This window comes from Anolis sagrei, chromosome 2 (assembly GCF_037176765.1).
Source record: "Anolis sagrei isolate rAnoSag1 chromosome 2, rAnoSag1.mat, whole genome shotgun sequence".
NCBI lineage: Eukaryota > Metazoa > Chordata > Lepidosauria > Squamata > Dactyloidae > Anolis > Anolis sagrei.
The window spans coordinates 17,845,447-17,865,999 of NC_090022.1; the positions used below are offsets into that span (position 1 = coordinate 17,845,447).

The 20,553-nt window shown below is 43.5% G+C and overlaps 1 protein-coding gene across 1 annotated transcript; it reads left to right on the top strand.

The window, feature by feature from the left end:
* Positions 1-1,162: 1,162 nt before the first annotated feature.
* On the top strand, positions 1,163-17,871 carry LOC137096163 (zinc finger protein RFP-like). The gene is made up of 6 exons (XM_067464749.1): positions 1,163-1,588; positions 8,581-8,811; positions 13,643-13,665; positions 14,409-14,527; positions 15,826-15,858; positions 15,989-17,871. Exons 1-6 carry the CDS (start codon positions 1,163-1,165, stop codon positions 16,501-16,503), a joined length of 1,347 nt encoding a protein of 448 aa, XP_067320850.1. The 3' UTR covers positions 16,504-17,871.
* Positions 17,872-20,553: the final 2,682 nt, after the last annotated feature.

Here is a 20,553-nt window from a genome sequence, read left to right on the forward strand (position 1 = left end):
AATGTAATGGTTGGGGGTCACCACATCATGAGGAACCATTGCATTAAGGGGTCATGGCATTAGGAAGGTTGGGAGCCACTGGTGTAGATGTACCTGTGCCTTTCTATCACAGAATGGAGTTTCTCTACTAAAGTGTTTAGTTTCTCTAAGCGGTCCATACTCTTGTTACATCCCGAATAGATTACTGCAATGCACTCTACGTGGGGTTGCCTTTGAAGACTGTTCGGAAACTTCAATTAGTCCAACGGGCGGCAGCTAGATTACTCACCGGAGCATCATACAGGGAGCATACCACCCCTCTGTTATGTCAGCTCCACTGGCTGCCAATCCAATTCCGAGCACAATTCAAAGTGCTGGTTTTGACCTACAAAACCCTATACGGTTCCGGCCCAGCGTATCTGTCCAAACGGATCTCCCTTTACGTCCTGCCTCGGAGTTTAAGATCTTCTGGAGAGGCACTGCTCTCGGCCCCACCTCTATCACAAGTGAGATTGGTGGGGACAAGGAGCAGGGCCTTTTCAGTGGTGGCCCCTCACCTGTGGAACTCACTCCCTGGGGAAATTAGGTCATCAACTTCCCTCCTTTCCTTTAGAAGGAAATCAAAAACATGGATTTGGGACCAGGCCTTCGGGTAATCTGGCGGGTAGATAAGGCACAAGCGAAGACTAGAATTGCTGGATTGGACAATGTGGATTTTGAATTTACGGACTCTGAGCTATAAACGTTGAGCACTAGATTGTTTTTAGGGATTGTGATATGTAATGGACTGTTTTAATTGTTTTAATTGTTAATTGGTTAATTACTGTTTATATGTTGAATTGTTTTACCTTATTGTTGTGCCGGCATCGAATTGTGCCTTTTTGTAAGCCGCCCTGAGTCCCCCCTCAGGGGTTGAGAAGGTTGGGGTAGAAGTGCGAGAAATAATAATAATAATAATAATAATAATAATAATAATAAGCCACCTGTATCTTCACTCCTAAATCAGGATTTCTAACTACAGCACCTACTCTCTACTATGACATTACACAGAGTCCAAAATCCATTTCACTATTGTTTTGCAAGGCTGGGTCTGTTTGAGAAGTGAATCATTTACCCAAAATAGAAAGGCCTAGCCTCTGAAAGCCAAGAAAGTGAAACCAACTCTGGCTTCCTTGAAGCAGCTATGGAGGCAGCTTTGGGAGATCCTGTTCAGGAGCTCTGTGAGGAATCCACTTGCTCAGTCTGCCTGGATTATTTCAGGGATCCAGTGACCATAGAATGTGGGCACAACTTCTGCCGGGGGTGCATCGCTCAGTTCTCGGGAGAATCGGACCAGGTGCCCACCTGCCCTCAATGCAGAAAACCTTTCCTGCAGAAGAACTTTGTGTCAAATAAACAGCTGGCAAATTTTGTAGAAATAACTAAGAAATTGACGCCTTTGGTGGGAAAGAGGGCACTGGCCACAGAGATCGCCTGTAAGAAGCACCAGGAGCCCTTTAAGCTTTTCTGTAAGGATGATGAAATCCCCATTTGTGTGGTTTGTGACCGATCCCGAGCACACAGAAATCATGCCGTGGTTCCTGCCGAGGAGGCTGCCCAGAAGTACAAGGTAGGAAGTAAATCTGGCATCTTGAAGAGAAGGGCGTTGGAATAGTTTGGCATTCTTCTTTAGGTTTTGGTTAGCATTTTGTTATGGTGTTCTGACTGTGGAAATCCAATATAGACCATCACCAACTCACTTAAATGCATGCAATATTTAATGTAAATGTTTATGTATCAGTTACAGAAAAAGGATGTTTGACTCCTTCTACACTACAGAACTGTGCAGTTCACTATCATTTGGATTGCCATGGCTCAATGCTGTGAAATTCTGGGATTTGTAATCTGCTGAGGCACTTGAGGCTCATTGGCCAAAGAACATGTATACCAGCTGTTATGAATTGTGGGAGTTGAAGTTCGAAACACCTAGAGGGTCGAAATTTGCCCATGTCTGTTCTAAGGCCAAGGTCGTGACAGTTGGAGGGACTTTCATTTGCAACTGGGCCTAAGCATATAATAATATTAATATTAATAATAATAATAATAATAATAATAATTAATATTTATTACCTGCCTCTCCTGATATCTCAAGGCAGGATACAACAAATTCAAAAACATATGAACATAAAAATACAATAAATTACATAGATACAAACACTGTGTGTGTGTATGTATATATATGTTTGTGTGTGTGTATACACACACACACACACACACACTGTATCATAGATGGATGGTATCCTTGAAGTGGCTGACTTGACTCTGAAGGAGCTGGGGATGGTGAAGGCCGGCAGGGAGCTCTGGCGTGGGCTGGTGCATAAAGTCATAAAGAGTCAGAAGCAACTGAACGAATAAGCAACAACATAACTGTATCAAATGCAGATACAAAAATGACATATAGTAGCAATAGGATGGAGCCCCAGGTGACACAATGGGTTAATTCCTTGTGCAGGCAGGACTGCTAACCGACAGGTCTGTGCTTCAAATCGGGAGAGTGGGTGAGCTCCCACTGTCAGCTTCAGCTCCCCATGCATGGACATGAGAGAAACCTCCCATAGGATGGTAAAACGTCAAACATCCAGGCAGCCCCTGGGCAATGTCCTTACATGCAACCAATTCTCTCACACCAGACACAACTTGCAGTTTCTCAAGTCACTCCTGACATTAAAAAAAAAACAACAGATGTAAATCAAAACTCATGATTGAAAGTTGACTGGGTAGGCCTGATATAGGCTGACAGTTTAAGACCTTCAACTCCCAGAAATCCTAACAGCTGGTGAACTGGCTGGGATTTCTGGGAGTTGTAGGACAAAATACCTGGGGAACTACAAGTTGAGAACCACTGGTTTAAGACAACAGTCCTGCAGCACCTGAAAGACTAATCCAGTGGCTCCCAAATCCTGGCCCTCAAGATGTTTGGGTCTTTAGCTCTCAGACTTCCTGACTGTAATGGTACAGGTTTAATCAAGTTTGATACTGCCTTATGCAATCATGGGATTTGTAGTTTGGTGAAGCATCCAGCATTATTTGATAGAAAAGGCGAAAGATCTTGCAACGCTTCACCTCTCATGATAATATTCATCCCTGACAGTTAAAGTTGTGTTAAACCACATTAAATTTGTAGTGTAGATGCACCCTAGGCAGAGCTGGCTAGCATTCCTGGTCATTAAAGCCCTGGAGGACCAACATGTGAGAGCCATTGCACTAATTCATTTTATGATCACTACTTTTTAATTGTCACCCCACACATCATACATTTCAATTGTCCCTTATTGCTGTTTTGAAGAGAACCCCTGTGAGGTGTCCGGAGATGCCTGGTGCAGTGTGTCAAAAGCTAATAAATAAATAAATAAATAACTGGATGCATTTCTGCAGCACCCCTTGATCTTCTTCAATACGGAAATTGTTATGTAGATAAATGGCATCATGGTGAAGCCTGAAAAGCTTACTTTGGAGCTACACGTAAGAGAAGGTGTAATACTCTCTCAACCAACTTCCTTAAAACAATGGGAGTTGTCCTCGAAACAAAACAAGTTGTTTTGGACTGAATATATTTTTTGTCAAGGCCTGCTTTTTGATATGTTGGCTTTATAGATGGCCTTGAATTTTGTGGCAGAAAAAGTGGCTATAAGAATTCTTCAAAAACATCAAAACGAAGCAGAACTTTGAGGAACATCATTGTGTTGCCTGAGCCGTCGCTGCCTGTGGGCTATAGTTCTTAGTGAAAGAAACATGGACGTGGTATCTTTTCCCCAGGGGATTGCTTCTTGCCTTCCTTTAGAGAACTGGAACTCTCAAGGACCAACAAAACACTACAGATAACTCGAAATAGGCTTTATTGTTTACAAAGAGTTATCTTTCTTAGGCACTAAACTTGATGTTCCAAAAAGGGTAAAGAAAATATACATTACATCTCTAGAGTCTTGGGTCCAATGAGTTTTCCAAGTTCCCTCTTTCTCAATGGCTGTGAAAGTCGGAACATTCACAACCCCAGTCCGATGACCTATATTGAAGGCACAAAGTATTCCTCTTGATGCCAAAGGACTGGTTTGAAGGCGCTTACCTCAACATCGTCCAGGTGAGCTGGGCATGAAGTATGAATCTTAAGAGTATAAACTTAAGAATTGGTGGTAAGAGATGACTTGACTAAGAGCATAGAGCCAAGCCTTTCTCACCTCCATCTGTTAAGCTGATTGATGGTGGAATGAAAAAGAAAGCACTACCCTTTTCCCTAGGAAGGGGTGGAGTCAAACAATTGAGCTGGGAAAGCAATTCAACCAATGCAAAACAACATTGATTGACAGCTGCAGATAACCAAACAATTCAATTATATATTTACATGCAAGTGGCGCCAGTCGCGCCGTCACATCGCCACTATTGTGCCCCTCAAAATAAATGCTCACATTAGATATATCAATCTATTTAGGAGAATAGTAGGCCAAAATACTGGTCTGTAGGAACCCAGTCCTGGAATCCTAAAACCAACCAGGTTCAAGGATCTGCCAAAATGAGATGAAATCACAAGTGGAACAAAAGGAGGTTTACCGATTACACAATGTTGAAAGGGATGCAGCAATAAAACCTAAACCCAAGGGTAGCTCATGCCCAACCTCTTCAAGCAGAGTTTGGTCACACTTGCTGTTCGTTGTAGTCTTTCATAGATGTCACTTCATATATTGGGTTCCTGGGCTTCACTGCAGATGTATAATGTATTTATAGCATTTATAGTGTGACTGCTAAAGCCATCTAACACTCCTTGTCGTCCTTCCTGAAAGGAAGCAACAATGTTCTCTTCCTCTTTGTTTCCTTTAGCCAAATATGAATGTCTACTTTCTTTTTAGGATCTGATCTGTCATCATCTGGACTTTCTGAAAAAGCAGAAAGAGAAAATGCTGGAATTTAGAGCTCAAACAACAAAGGAAAGCCAAGACTTCATTGTAAGTGGAAATATTCCTGAGAATATTACTAAGAATGACTAAAGATGAATCCACACTACATCCCAACCGAGTCCACTGCTGTGACTTGACCCTGTTAAGGTCACACCTGTTTTAATCTGAAGCCCAATTTATCTTGATTGCACACTTCCCACTCCTTAAAGATCATTTTATATAATAGGAGATTTCTGGCATTATATCAGCAGCAGCAGTAATCCCTTGTAGCCAAGTATGATTGTCTTATGAGGGTAAAGTCTTGGTGGTGGGTCCATAAGTGTCTATGGAGACCTGTTCTGGATACACAGAGTCTTTTACAATGAGGCTAGAGATTTCCAGATAGAAGGCGGTCCCAACAAAGGTTTGTTTGATGTGCTTTCTTCTCAGCACCATTCTCTCTTTCCCTTCCCTTGCTAAGTCCCGACCCTCTCCTGTCATGCCTGAGTGATAATAGAATCATAGAATCCTAGAGTTGGAAGAGCCTCGTGGGCCATTCAGTCCAACCCCCCACCAAGAGGCAGGAAAATCTCATCCAAAGCACCCCTGACAGATGGCCATCCAGCCTCTGCTTAAAAACCTCCAAAGAAGGAGCCTCCACCACTCTCCGGGGCACAGAGTTGCACTGCTGAACAGCTCTTACAGTTAGGATGTTCTTCCTCATCTTCAGGTGGAATCTCCTTTCCATATCCTAGTTTCATGAGCACCAGAAAACAAACCTGCCCCCCTTTCCCTATGACTTCCCCTCACATATTTATACATGGCCCTCATCATGTCTCCTCTCAGCCTTTTCTTCTGCAGGCTAAACATGTCCAGCTCTTTAAGCTGCTCCTCATAGGGCTTGTTCTCCAGACCCCTGAGTCATCCTCCTCTGGACACATTCCAGCTTGTCAACATCTCCCTTCAATTGTAGTGCCCAGATTTGGACACAGTATTCCATGTGTGGGCTGACTAAGGCAGAATAGAGGGGTAGCATGACTTCCTTGGATCTAGACACTGGATCTAGACCTATTGATGCAGGCCAAAATACAATTGGCTTTTTAAGCTTCAGCATCACATTGTTGGCTCATGTTTAACTTGTTGTCCATGAGGACTCCAAGATCTTGTCCACACGTACTGCTCTTGAGCCAGGTGTCCCCCATTCTGTATCTTTACATTTCATTTTTTCTGCCTAAGTGGAGTATCTTGCATTTGTCACTGTTGAACTTCATTTTGTTAGCTCTGGCGTATCTCTCTTATCTATTAAGATCGTTTTGTATTCAGCTCCTGTCTTCTGGTTTATTGGCTATCCCTCCCAGTTTGGTGTCATCTGCAAACGTGAAGATCATGCCTTCTAACCCTTCATCTAAGTCATTAATAAAGATCCTGAACAGGACCGGGCCCAGGAGGGAACCCTGCGGCATTCCAGTTGTCACTTCTTTCCAGGATGAAGAGGAAGCATTGGGTTCATTCAATTTACCAATTACAGATCCACCTAACCATAGTTTGCCTAGCCCACATTTGACTAGTTTGTTTGCCAGAAGGTCATGGGGGACCTTGTCAAAGGCCTTACTGGAGTCCAGGTATGCTACATCCACGGTACTCCCTGCATCTAGCCAACTTGTAACTTTGTTGAAAAAAGAGATCAAATTAGTCTGGCATGATTTCTTTTTGATAAATCTGTGTTGACTATTAGCAATGACCGCATTTGTTTCTAAGTGTTTGCAGACCACTTCCTTAATGATCTTTTCAAGAATCTTGCCTGGTATCAACGTGAAGCCAACTGGACAGTAATTGTTTGGGTTGTCCTTTTCCCCCTTCTTGAAGATTGGGACCACATTGGCCCTTCTCCAATCTGCTGGGACTTGTCTTGTTCCCAAGAACTCTCAAATACTCCAATACTCTTGGATGTAGTTGATCTGGCCCCGAGGACTTGAATTCATTTAGAGCGGCCAGGTATTCCTGGACAACTTGTTTCCCTATCAGAGCAGCAGGTGTACTTTCCTCTGCCCTCCCTTCCCCTTTTTCATTTTCTTCCCCTCTTCTACCCAAATGAACAAGTGACTGACTGGGGGAATGCACATATGCTCCCAACCTCCATCTGATTCCCTTCCCTCAGTCCTCCCTCAGCAAGCGAGAGTCCACAAGTGGCAGGCTAAAACCCAGAACCTCAATCAATGGCTAATACCAAATGAGAGACTCCCTCCTGGGCACACAGAAAACTAGGCGACTTGGAAGGTGCTGAACAGACTGTGCTCTGGCACCATGAGATGCAGAGCCAACTTTAAGAAATGAGGCTACAAAGTGGAGTCCACGACATGCAAGTGCGGAGAAGAGCAAGCCACTGACCACCTACTACAATGCAGTTTGAGCCCTGCCATATGCACAATGGAGGACCCTCTTATAGCAACAGAGAAAGCACTCCAAGTGGCCAGCTACTGGTCAAATGACATTTAATAGAATGCCAAGCTTGCAAACTTTATGGGGGGGGGGGTTGCTTGTTTTTAAAAATACAATACAACTGTTTGGTTTGCTCCTGACATGGTAAATAAACAAATAAGTCCTCCCCACATAAGTGACTGATTGAGACAAGGGTGCACATGCCCATGCCTTTGTCCAGTCCCCTTCCTAACTCCCACCTGCGTAATCAATGCGAAATCCTTTAATGGAATATAACATGCATAACCCAGTGAAAATAAAATCTCAGACCTTTGAAAATGGCAGGTGGATCAGTTAATAATGGGAAAAGGGCCAAATGGCATCCATATCCAGCCAGCAAGGCATCAGCATTTCCCCATCTTCAGTGTATGTATGTACAGTTTCCCCTTCACATGTGCAGGTTTGACTTTTGTGGATTTCATAATTTGTGGATTTGATTAAAATGTTCTCTCTAGGTAAGTGCTACTATGGCCCAATCTGAGCAATCTTTTGATTTTTATTTCCTTGGAAATGTGAAAATAAAAATCTTTTTTCAGTAATTCTCTGAATATCTGAAATCTGATAATTGCATTGAAGCTGGGAAGGTGGTTCACAGTAGCAGCCAATAGTGAAAGGACCAAGGCAGAGACATCTCCAGCTCATCCCTTGTTTGGGTGTCAGGCAGCACGTCAACGACTTAAATCAAGAAATAGTTTTCTTAGATCTACAGAGACACTCGCTGGAGCACCTCAGCAAGCAAGAGTTCAAAAGTGGCAGGCTCAAACCCAGCACATCAATCCGTGGGTGATACCAGATGAGAAACTCCCCCCTGGGCACACAGAGGACTGGGCGACCTGGAAGGCGCTGAACAGACTGTGCTCTGGCACCACAAGATGCAGAGCCAATCTTAAGAAATGGAGCCACAAAGTGGAATCCACGACATGCGAGTGCGGAGAAGAGCAAACCACTGACCACCTGCTGCAATGCAACCTGAGCCCAGCCACATGCACAATAGAGGACCTTCTTGTGGCAACACCAGAAGCACTCCAAGTGGCCAGATACTGGTCAAAGGACATTTAATCAGCTACCAAGTTTGCAAAATTTGTGTGTGTTTTTTTAATCTGTTTGTTTTGTTCTGTTAGAAATGTAATACAATGTTCTGGTTGCGGATGACACGATAAATAGCTGGGAAGGTTGTGTTCCACATGAAAAGCTCATTCCTATCTGTTTATTGCAGAAGCTCATGAAGACAGAGAGGGAGAAGACAGAGGTAAACTTCAGACAATTATACCAGATTTTGGAAGCTCAAAAGAAGCTTCTACTGGCCCAGATGGAAAGAGTGGTGGAGGAGATCACAAGCGAGAGGGATGCAGTCTTGAGTAAAGTTTCAAAGGAACTATCCTCTCTTGAAAATTGTGTCCGAGAGATGGAATTAAAATGTCAGCAACCACAAACGCACCTCCTCCAGGTAAGATGTTCTCTGAATTCTTAATCTTTATGTGCCTCCCTTATTTGTTTAGGAATGGAGGAGCTCAATTCTGACATACCACAAATGAGCTTTAAATACACAGGAGTATCCAAAGGAAACAGAAGTGGTCACAGTTGTTGTGAAAACAAGGATTGGCGCTAAAGCTTTAGTGAAGATACCCAGAGGCGGCCCTAGGTAATTTTCAATGGTAAGCAAAGAGTATTTTGGCGCCCCCCCCCCAAAAAAAACAACAACAACAATTGCACACACACACGCACAAATATATGGGCATGGACAAATTTTGGTCCTCCAGGGGTTTTGGACTTCAACTCCCACCATTCCTAACAGCCTCTGGCCCCTTCCTTTCACCCTTTTCCTGCTTAAGCGGCTGAGGGGGGAAAGGAAAGGGCCTGAGGCTGTTAGGAATGGTGGGAATTGAAGTCCAAAACCCCTGGAGGGCCAGAATTTACCCACACCTGGTGTAGAGCCAGCCTATATCTTTGCATACAAACATTAGCATGACTCATGGAAATGGGGTGTTTTGAGTGTGTCATGTTCTTGCGAGTAACACTACAATTCCAAAAATCTGGTGATGCACTCTCCACTGTGAGTGAAGGAGAGGCCAAAGAGCAATGGAAAGCCAAGACTTTGTCCTGAGGTTCTCTCTTCTTGGAAAGTCCAGTTTTGCACTAACACAGCCGCATGACCTGCAGCATCTCCTGAAAGCCTCGTTTTACAAGGCGAAGGAAGGCTTGAGAAAGGGTGGGGTGGGGAAGAAAGCAGGGTAAAGGCACGCAAGAGCACTCACAAACTGCCCAAGAAAAGGCTGAGGACAGAGGCCAGACACTTTGTAAAAGTCAAAGGGTGCATCTACACTGTAGAAGCAAAGCAGTTTGACACCACTTTAACTGCCGTGCCTCAATGCTCTGGAATCCTGGGAGTTTAAGATTTGTAAGGTCTTGAGCCATCTTTTCCAAAGACTAGTGTCTCACCAGCCTACTGGGTGCATATACACTGTAACCTTAATGCAGTTTCATAGACTCCTAGAGTTGGAAAAGACCTCATAGGCCATCCAGTCCAACCCCCTATGATGAAAATAGTCTCATCCATGCACAGAGGCACTCACTTAAGGACCTCAATTGGATGGCCATAAAGATACTTGCTACGTCTCTGCCATACTTGCTTTTTAAAAAAAAATTTGTTGTGTCAGGAGCAACCGCTCCTGTTGTGAGAGAATTGGCCGTCTGCAAGGACGTTGCCCAGGGGATGCCCGGATGATTTTGATGTTTTATCATCCTAGTGAGAGGCTTCTCTCATGTCCCCGCATGAGGAGCTGGAGCTAATAGAGGGAGCTCATCTGCCTCTCCCCAGATTTGAACCTGCGACCTGTCGGTCTTCAGTCCTGCCAGCACAGTGCTTTAACCCACTGCGCCACTTGCTGAATGCCTTGGTCCCTCACCAAACTACAATACTTTAGCCTTCTTTGTAAGTGCTGGTGCTCCACTAAACTACACTTCTCCAGGATTGACTCCTGGCACCTAAAAGTGGGGTCATAATGCATTAACTTTACAGTGTTAGATGCACCCAAGGTTTTTAGCCTTTCTTACTAAAATGCTGCCTCACCAAAAAAAAAAAAAATTACGTGTCAGGAGTGACTTGAGAAACTGAAATTCCTAGTATTGAGCCATGGCTGTTAAAAGTCAGCCAGACTACATTCATTGGACAGTGGAGATGCACTCTGAATTGCAATGAAAATACAGTCTTACCTATACAGAGAGGGTAAGACTCTTCCTTAGGACCTCATTTGGATGGCCATAATGATTGCAATACTTGTAACAAAGTGCTGGTGCCTCACCAAAACACAAGTCCTAGCATTGAGCCATGGCAATTAAAAGCGAGTCTCAACTGCATTAATTCTACAGTGTGGAAGCACCCAACATCTCTCAGAATTCCCTAGCATTGAGCCATGGCACTTAAAAGTGGTGCCAACTCAGACATGGACAAGTTTTGGCCCTCTGGATGTTTTGGACTTCAACTCCCACCATTCCTAACAGCCTCAGGTCCTTGAACAGCCTTTTCCCCTTCAGCCGCTTAAGCAGGAAAAGGGAGGAAAGGAAGGGGCCTGAGGCTGTTAGGAATGATGGGAGTTGAAGTCCAAAATGCCTAGAGGGCCAAAGTTTGCCAATGTCAGGGCTAACTTCATTAATTCTAAACTGTTGATGCACCTAAGATCTTTAGCCTTCTTTACCAAAGCGTCCTGGTGCCTCCAGGATTCCCTGGTATTTATTTATTTATGGTATCAGACCAAACCAAGGGTACCTTTGTACTGGATTTAAAAGAAAACATGCACACAATCAAAGTTTGAAAACTTGGCATTATATTATATAATTTATTTATTTACGGCATTTATATGCCGCCCTTCTCACCCCGAGGGGGACTCAGAGTGGCTTACAAGATATATATGCATACAATATATTATAATATTATTAGTAATATTAAATGTAATATAAAATATATTATATTTTATATTACTGGGAGCCCCCGGTGGTGCAGTGGGTTAAAGCACTAAGCTGCTAAGCTTGTTGACCAAAAGGTCGCAGGTTTGAATCCAGAGAGTGGCATGAGCTTCTGCTGTTAGCCCCAGCTTCTGCCAACCTAGCAGTTTGAAAACATGCAAATGTGTGTAGATCAATAGTACTGCTCCGGTGGGAAGGTAATGGTGCTCCATGCAGTCATGCTGCCCACATGACCTTGGAGGTGTCTATGGACAATGCCAGCTCTTTGGCTTAGAAATGGAGATGAGCATCAACCCCCAGAGTTGGACACGCTGGACTTAATGTCAGGGGAAAACCTTTACCTTTACTATAAAATATATAATTATTATTTTGTATTATTATTAGTAGTATTATATTATATTACATTATAATATTATAAATATTATATAAACACACAATATTAAATATCCTGGACTGGCTGGAAAGCCTGGGGTTGGACTTCAAGCCTTTTGCAGAAACCACAGCTTGTGGAGAGGGAAAGGGAGAGGAGGAGAAACTTGGGAAACTAGGAAACGCTCCATATTCCCCAGATCTGATGCTTTACAAACCTCGAGAGCTTCGGGGGAAGATCTCTACGGAAAGTCTCTCCTTCCACGGGAGAAAAGGACGCGGGAGGGAGAAGGGAAAGGAAGAGAAAAGAAGGGGAGCCTGCTCTTGAAAAGGATGAGGGGGGGGGGGGGGGAGAGAGAGAGAGAGAGAGAGAGAGAGAGAAGGGGAAAGGAAAGGAAAGGAAAGGAAGGGAAGGGAATCCTGCTCTTGGAAAGGCCGGGGGGAAGAGAGAGAGAAGGGAAGGTTAGAGAAGGGAAGCCTGCTCTTCGGGCAAACCATTTGCTGCAAGCCAAAGAGAAGCAGGCGGGAGCAACAACAGAGTTCAGTCCCTGAAGGCAACACACCCACACCTCAGGACTCCACGCGACACCAGGGAGAAATCTCTGCTCGTCCCAAAGTAGTGGGAGGAGGAAGAGAACGAAGAGGAGAAGCCATATTCCAAGCCTTTCCTCCCCAAAACATTGCAGAAAAGTAACCAAATGGGAATGAGTTTCCCACACCAAGTCACGGATTGTGGCCAAACTGAGACTCCAACTCCCGAACCCAATGGAGGGGAAAGACAGGCAGAAGAGGGGTCTGTCCCTTTGCCCCTCCCACGGCTCTCTTTTTGCCCACTTTGCTCCCTTCTCTCGCCAGCCCTCCCCAGGCCAGAAGCGCCATATTGATCTTCCTCATGCTCTCCACCGAGTCCCCCGTCAGTTCTCGTTTCCCCCGGAGGCCATGTGTGGGAGCTCAAGAGCGCCCCCCCTCCCCCAAGACGCACGCTCTAAGCAAAAGTGTAATTTGCCTTGAGCCACCTCTGGAGACAGAGAAAGATTGCAACTCGCAACTGTGGAGGGGCATTTACAGAGGCGCCTCGGCGCCCCTGGAAAAACAAACTATTCCGCAACCGCTTACTTAGCGTAATGGAAGAACCGCCCCTGAAGATACCTTTTTGCCAAGATAACCCTTCCCCTGGTGAATTTTCCTTCCGAAGTGTAGATTTCCTCTCACTCCTGTTGTCTCACCTCCGTTTGTGTAACCTATTCATCACACTAGGGAAAAAAATTGACTTAAAATCCGGTTTCTGCCTCTTGCAGAATTCTGGGGTTTGTAGTTTAGGGAGGAGCCTTTAACAGCCTCACTAAACTACGAACCCCAGAACTCTACAGGAGGCTGAAACCAGATTTTGAGTTTTCTCTAGTGTGATGAAGTGGTAAGTCAGATATTTGTAATGCAGGGACTGCTGGTATACTCAGGTATATATTGAGGCCAAAATTATGGATTTTGATATGACCCATGGATGAGTCAAGGGTCATTCCATGGAGGTGGGGGTGGGGGGTAACCCTGAAGCAATAGCACAGCACAAAGAATAGAGGGAGTTGATACCTTTCTTAGATTCTTATGGGATGGACCTTTCGCTCCCATACGAAGATGGTCCCTTTTTGATAAGTACAGTACTTAACTTAGCTCATACATTTATATGTGAATAAGTCAACCTGGGATTTTTTGTGTTGATTTTTTGACTAAAGGTTCTAGACTATAGAATGAGTAGCTCTACCTTGTTCTAAATCTTCCTCCTTTAACATACATACACAGTTTCTTTCACATGTGGAAGTTCACAATATGGGCTCTCTTTGGCTGGCTTGTATAATTCTACATCTATCCTCGTCAGTCCTTATGTTTCCTTATATTATGGCATGTAACAAGCACTCACGTTCATCTTCTCTTTTTCTTTTTTCCTCTAGGATGTTAGAAACATTTCTCTAAGGTAATTGGATCCATTTGTTTCTACTAATGCTACATAATGGTGAGAGCAGTGTGTATATAGTATGTGTCTCCAGATGTGAGCAATCAAGATTGTAAAAGGTCTGAACTGGGTGCTGTGAGTTTCCCGGGCTGTATGGCCATGTTCCAGAAGCATTCCCTCCTGATGTTTTGCCTGCATCAATGGCAGGCATCCTCAGAGGTTGTGTGGTGTGTTGGAAACTAGTCAAGTGAGGTTTATATATCTGTGGAATAATGTCCAGGGTGGGAGAAAGAACTCTTGTCTGCTTGAGGCAAGTGTGCCTGAGTACTCTGTCTCTGTTTACAAAAGCCTTGCTTTCTATCTACATTCCCATTAATACAATGGTTGCTGATGACACGATAAAAAAAAAAACTTCTGCACCTGACAAATCATCTTCAGACAGTTCCTCTGAGAAATACAATGGAAAGCCTCTCTCGGGAATGTGACCTTGTGAATCTTCCTGAGACAGCTCGGGTCTCTCCTCTGAGCTTAACTCAGGCCCTGGTAAACCCTCACCCCCATTGCCAACAGACCCACGCCCACCATCAGGAACATCATCTGTAGTCCCATCATGAACATCGGACACAAACACAGGCTTTACAGGCTGACTTACAACAGTTCATTTCTGTTCTCTCCTACCTGACTTTGGAAATTAATGGCCACTGTTATGATGAGCAAAGCATCCCACAAAGGGCTTGTGTCTTCTTTGTTTTTTTTCCCACCAGCACTAAAGAAAAGAATGCATTTGAAAATCCAGTGGCTTTTCCTCCAAAGCTGAAATGGAAAATTTGGGACTGCTGTGATGTAAATTCCTTTCTAGTTGGCATCATGAATCAATTCGGAGGTAGTAAGGAACCTATTTTATACAGAATAGTTCAGAAGTGAACATGATATTATCTTAATAGTATTTTTATTATTTTGTTAATTTATATTCCACCTTTGTCCTAATAATGAGACTTATAGAAAACTTCAGTGAAAGTGTAAATATAATATGAATAGCATCTCCTATTATACCCGTCATGTGGTGCTTTTTAAAAATATTATTATTACTCCTGCCTGTCTCCCAGTTTGGTACTGAAGGTGGCTTGAACAGTTACTATATATCTAAAAATTTAAAATATAATGAACTCTAGAACAGTGTTTCTCAACCTTCCTAATGCCACAACCCCTTAATACAGTTCCTCATGTTGTGGTGGCTCCCAACCATAACATTATTTTTGTTGCTACTTCATAACTGGAATTTTGCTCCTGTTATGAATCGTCATGTAAATGTATAATATGCAGGATGTATTTTCATTCACCGGATCAAATTTGGCACAAATACCTGATACACCCACATTTGAAGACTGGTGGGGTTGGGGGAATCAATTTTGTCATTGGGAGTTGTAGTTGCTGGGATTTATAGTTCACCTACAATCAATGAGGGTTCTGAACCCCACCAATGATGGAATTTAACCAAACTTGGCACACAGAATTCCCATGACCAACAGAAAATACTGGAAAGGTTTGGTGGACATTGACCTTGAGTTCTGGAGTTGTAGTTCACCTACCTCCAGAGAGCACTGTGGACTCAAACAATGATGGATCTGGACCAAACATGGCACAAATACTCAATATGTCCAAATGTGAGCACTGGTGGAGTTTGGGGAAAATAGATCTTGACATTTGGGAGTTGTAGTTGTTGGAATTTATAGGTCATCTACACTCAAAATGCTTGAACCCCAACAACGATAGAATTGGGCCAAACTTCCTACACAGAACCCCCATAACTAATGGAAAATACTGTATTTTCTGATGGTCTTCGGCGACCCCTCTAACACCCCCGTCATTACCCCCCAGGGGTCCCAACCCCCAGGTTTAGAAACACTGCTCTAGAAGGTTCAAATATGCTTGTTAAAACTTATACAACTGTTAGGTTATCTTGTGAATCCATATCACATGCATATGTTGTTAGTAGTGTATTGAAACACATCGAACACTTGTGGTATAGGAGTCTATCCATATTTTTTCCTGCGCTATTTCTGCACTGGTATCATGTTTTCTGCTAAGGAAGCAATGCTGAGGAACACCCCTACTTTGATGATACAAGATGTATTGTAGGCAGACTAGTCTGATGTTTAATCTTTTTCTTTATTTCCCCAGATGCCCTGATATCAGGACAAAAGTGGCAGAAAGGTGTGTGTTTAATGAGGGACCAAGTCTGTGGGAGGAAACAGGGGAAAGGGAGTGTGACGATGGAAATGAGATTTCTCATCCAAATTTTCCCATCTTCTCCTTTTCCGTGTCTTTCCCCCATCCTGAACAGCAAATATCACTCTGGATCCAGACACAGCACACCCACAACTCATCCTTTCTCGTGCCCATAAGAGTGTGAGATGGGGAGAAGAATGGCAAACGTTGCCTCAGAAGGCAGAAAGATTTGAAGAAAAATATATTGTGTTGGGCCGGGAAGGGTTCACAACTGGGAGACATTTCTGGGACATTTCTGTAGGAAAAGAAGAAGAATGGGCTGTGGGAGTCGCCAGGAAATCTGTGGAGAGAAAAGGTGCCATTGAATTTTCTCCCATGGGAGGAATCTGGGAGATGGGGAAATGGTCAGGGCGATACAGGGCCCCCAATCTCAATTTTGACACTCTTCCCTCTCTAGACAAGGAACCCAAAAGAATCCGAGTGTGTTTAAACAGCACGGGTGGTCAGCTGGTGTTTTATGATGCAGACACTGCAACCCAAATCCACACCTTCTTATCACCTTCCTTCTCAAGAGAGACCCTCCTCCCCTTCTTTTGGGTGAGGAAAAATGGTTACCTCCACATTTTGTAATCTAAGGTCTTTTTTTCTTTAAAAATTGCATAAATGGGTGATGTTTAGAAACCCTTTACTGTCACCAAATTTTCATGAGTGAAGGGAACCACATTTGTGGTCAGGAACCGTAGTTTAAGAAGCAGTGTTATATATAACCTAAAGCTCCAGGTATGCATTGATGGTTTCTCATCCAAGCACTGACTAGTGCTGACCCTGCTCAGCTTCCACTGTGCTTCCTTGTTGTCTTATTGTGCAATATGAAATGAACAGTGTATTGTCGAAGGCTTTCATGGCCGGAATCACTGGGTTGTTGTAGGTTTTTTCGGGCTATATGGCCATGTTCTAGAGGCATTCTCTCCTGATGTTTTGCCTGCATCTATGGCAAGCATCCTCAGAGATTGTATAGTACAGTCTCGCTTATCCAACAGGCTAGCAGAATGCTGGATAAGCAAAAATCTTGGATAATAAGGAGGGATCAAGGAGAATCCTATTAAATGTCATATTACATTATGATTATACAAATTAAACACCAAAACATCACTTTTTACAACAAATTGACAGAAAAAGCAATTCAATACATGGTAATGTTATGTAGTAATTTCTGTATTTAGGAATTTTGCACCAAAACATTGCAATGTATTGAAATAGGTGTGAATCCAGGCGGGAGGCAGACTGTGTTGGATAATACAGAATGTTGGATGAGCAAAGGTTGGATAAGTGAGGCTCTACTGTAACTATTTATGCGAGCCCAAGAAATAAAATGGTGTAAGGCAAAAGACAAGCGGGGATAATAAGCAAGGTCCTTTCCTTTCATATCTTGTTGGAACACCTTCCATGTGTACTACTTTCTTCTGAAATGAGCATTCAAATGCACAGCCCCTTCCTCAGTTGGCTTTTGCCAGTTTTACATTGTCAAGTACTTTGAGGCCAGGACCTGTCTATACTTTCTCCCCTTTCAAAGAGAAACTGTTGTTATATTGATAACAATAAATAGATACTTACTTTACTTACTTACTTAGGCGATCCCTCATAGCCTGAGGTGATGGTCCTCCAAGTGTAGTGTCTTGGTGGTGAGTCTGTAGGTGGCTGTGGAGTCCCATGTTTGATCTGCATATTCTCCCGCAGTGAGCACATCAGTTTCCAGGTGGAAGGTGGTCCCCGTCAGGGTTGGCTTGATGCACCTTCCTCTTGGCATGTTTCTCCCTTTCACCCTCCATTCATGCCTCTTTGAATTCTGCAGCACTGCTGGTCACAGCTAACCTCCAGTTAGAGCACTCAAGGGCCAGGGCTTCCCAGTTCTCGATGTCTATGCCACAATTTTTAAGGTTGGCGTTAAGCCCATCTTTAAATCTCTTTTCCTGTCCACCAATGTTACCTTTCCCGTTCTTGAGTCAGGTCACTGCTTTGGGAGATGGTGAACTGGCATTCGGACAACGTGGCCAGTCCAGCGGAGTTGATGGCATAGGAGCATCACTTCAGTGCTGGTGATCTTTGCTTCTTTCAGCATGCTGACATTTGTCCATCTGTCTTCCCAAGAGATTTGCAGGATTTTTCAGAGGCAACGCTGGTGGAATCATTCTAGGAGTTGAGTGTGACATCTGTAGACAGTCCACATTTCACAGGCATAGAGCAGGGTTGGGGGGACAAAAGCTTGGTCTCCCTACGGATGTAAATAGATAACAGCCATAATGCTTCTTGCTACTACTGCTAATATTCTTAGACTTTCAAATGACAGACTCCTTCTTTTGAAAAAGAGGAGCGCTGGTTAACAAAAAAGTTAACATGGTGAGAAGCATTTAAGACCGCAAATATACCATTTCACACATTGTTCTCTCTGTGTAAGAAGCCATGGCAATATAATTGAATTTTGTTTATTTTGATGATCCACCACTCTATGGTGCGGAATAGAATCCGTTTTATTGAATAATCTAGTGCAACATTGAAGATAGTTTTGGTTGAAACATTGAGCTTTCCTTTGGTCAGAGGCTTCACATGTTCACTGAAGCACATGGCAAACTGACTATCTGTGAACTGTATCAACTATGTACCATTAAAGACCATATATTTTAGCTAAGATGTCATGAATATCTTAAAATGAAAATACACTATAAAATGGGTATAGGTAAAGGTAAAGGTTGTCCCCTGACATTAAGTCCAGGCATGTCTGATTCTGGGATGTGGTGCTCATCTCCATTTCTAAGCTGAAGAGCCAGCATTGTCCATAGACACCTCCAAGGTCATGTGGCTGGCATGACTGCATGGAGCGCCGTTACCTTCCCGCCGGAGCAGTACCTATTGATCTACTCACATTTGCATGTTTTCGAACTGCTAGGTTGGCAGAAGCTAGGGCTGACAGTGGAAGCTCACACCGTTCCCCAGAATCAAACCTGCCACCTTTTGGTCATCAAGCTCAGCAGCTCAGCACTTTAACCCATGGCGCCACTGGGGTATAGTTGGTGCATAATCAAATGTACAAGTGTGCTTCCTCGATAAATACTAAAATAGAGGCGGGCCCTGGTGGCGCAGCAGGTTAAACTGCTGCTGAACTTGCTGACTGAAAGCTGTTGAACTTGCTGACCAAAAGGTCAATGGTTTGAATCCAGGGAGCAGGGTGAGCTCCTGCTGTTAGTCCCAGCTTCTGTGAACCTAGCAGTTCGAAAACATGCAAATGTGTAGATCAATAGGTACCGTTCTGGCGGGAAGGTAACGGCGCTCCATGCTGTCATGCCAGCCACATGACCTTGGAGGCATCTACAGACAACGCCAGCTCTTTGGCTTAGAAATGGAGATGAGCACCAACCCCCAGAATCGAACACGATTAGACTTTTACCTTTACCTTTCTCAGAAGGCTAGATATATCAATCGATAGATAGATCGATAGATTGTAGGGAGCACTTTGATTGTAGACAGCCCTAGACATAGACTAAATTACTCTTTAAAGTCTTTCTGTTTCTTGGACTATCTTCCCAACACTGTAGGAAAGAGGTAGACTGGGAATCCCTTCTATTACATTGTGTTATGAGACTTGTTGTTTAATATGGTGGGAGGAATGGATACTACTTGGAGATGAAAGAGTCATGAAAATGGAAAGTAATGATTTAGATTTGGATGGCATAATTTTCTTTGGTATGATAAAGTTAAGGCACATGCCGAATATTAAAGGCTCTACTATGAGTTTGGTATACATAGTAGCAAAGACTTTATCTAATCAGCCTCTTCAGTGGAGGAAGCTTAAGTTGGGGTTCAAAATGGGATAAGTTTATTTTTGATTACCTCTTTTTACTGTTTAAATTAAGAGAGAGGCTTCTCAAGGAAGGCAAATATTTCAGTTTGCTTATATGCAACTTCAGAATAGATTAAATCAAGATAAGAGAACTCTACCTATAGGAATGGAAGGAAATTGGGTGTTTTGTTTTTGTGAAAAGGCGAGAAAGCAGAGGTAGAAGATGAACCTATAAAAGAGTATATAATGAGATGGGCCCAAAACATTGGTCACAACGCTGCAATGGAAAATATACGAGCCTTCACATACTCCAGTTCTTTGAACTGGATTATATGAGCCTTCACTGCCATATAATCCAGTTCAAAGCCGATAATCTGGATATTATATGGCAGTGTAGAAGAGACCATAGTCAAAACTCTCCCGACAAATGGCCATCCAGTCTCAAAACCTCCAGAGAGGTTTAATCCCTATAGAAGTGGGACGCTGGTACTGTTCAAGTGTAGATGCTGTTGCCACTTTTTGCCCTGCACCAGACTGGAAAGACTGAATCTGCATTAGGCAAGAAGCTTGGTGTGAAGAAATCAACTGTGGGAGCAATAATTAGAAAATGGAAGAGATACAAGACCACTGATAACCTCCCTCGGTCTGGGGCTCCATGCAGGATCTCACCCTGTGGGGTCAAAAGGATCACAAAAATGGTGAGCAAAAATTCCAGAACGACACAAGGGAACCTAATGAATGACCTGCAGAGTACTGGGTCCAATGTCACAAAGGCTGCTACCATCAGTAACACACTACTGTGCCACCAGGGACTCAGATCCTGCAGTGCCAGATGTGTCCCCATG

Excerpts from the sequence above, each read along its gene's own strand:
- LOC137096163 (XM_067464749.1), top strand. The coding sequence starts at position 1,163 with ATGGAGGCAGCTTTGGGAGATCCTGTTCAGGAGCTCTGTGAGGAATCC. Across the intron at positions 8,812-13,642 it reads CACAAACGCACCTCCTCCAG|GATGTTAGAAACATTTCTCT; the intron begins GTAAGATGTTCT and ends TTTTTCCTCTAG. Across the intron at positions 15,859-15,988 it reads AGGACAAAAGTGGCAGAAAG|CAAATATCACTCTGGATCCA; the intron begins GTGTGTGTTTAA and ends CATCCTGAACAG.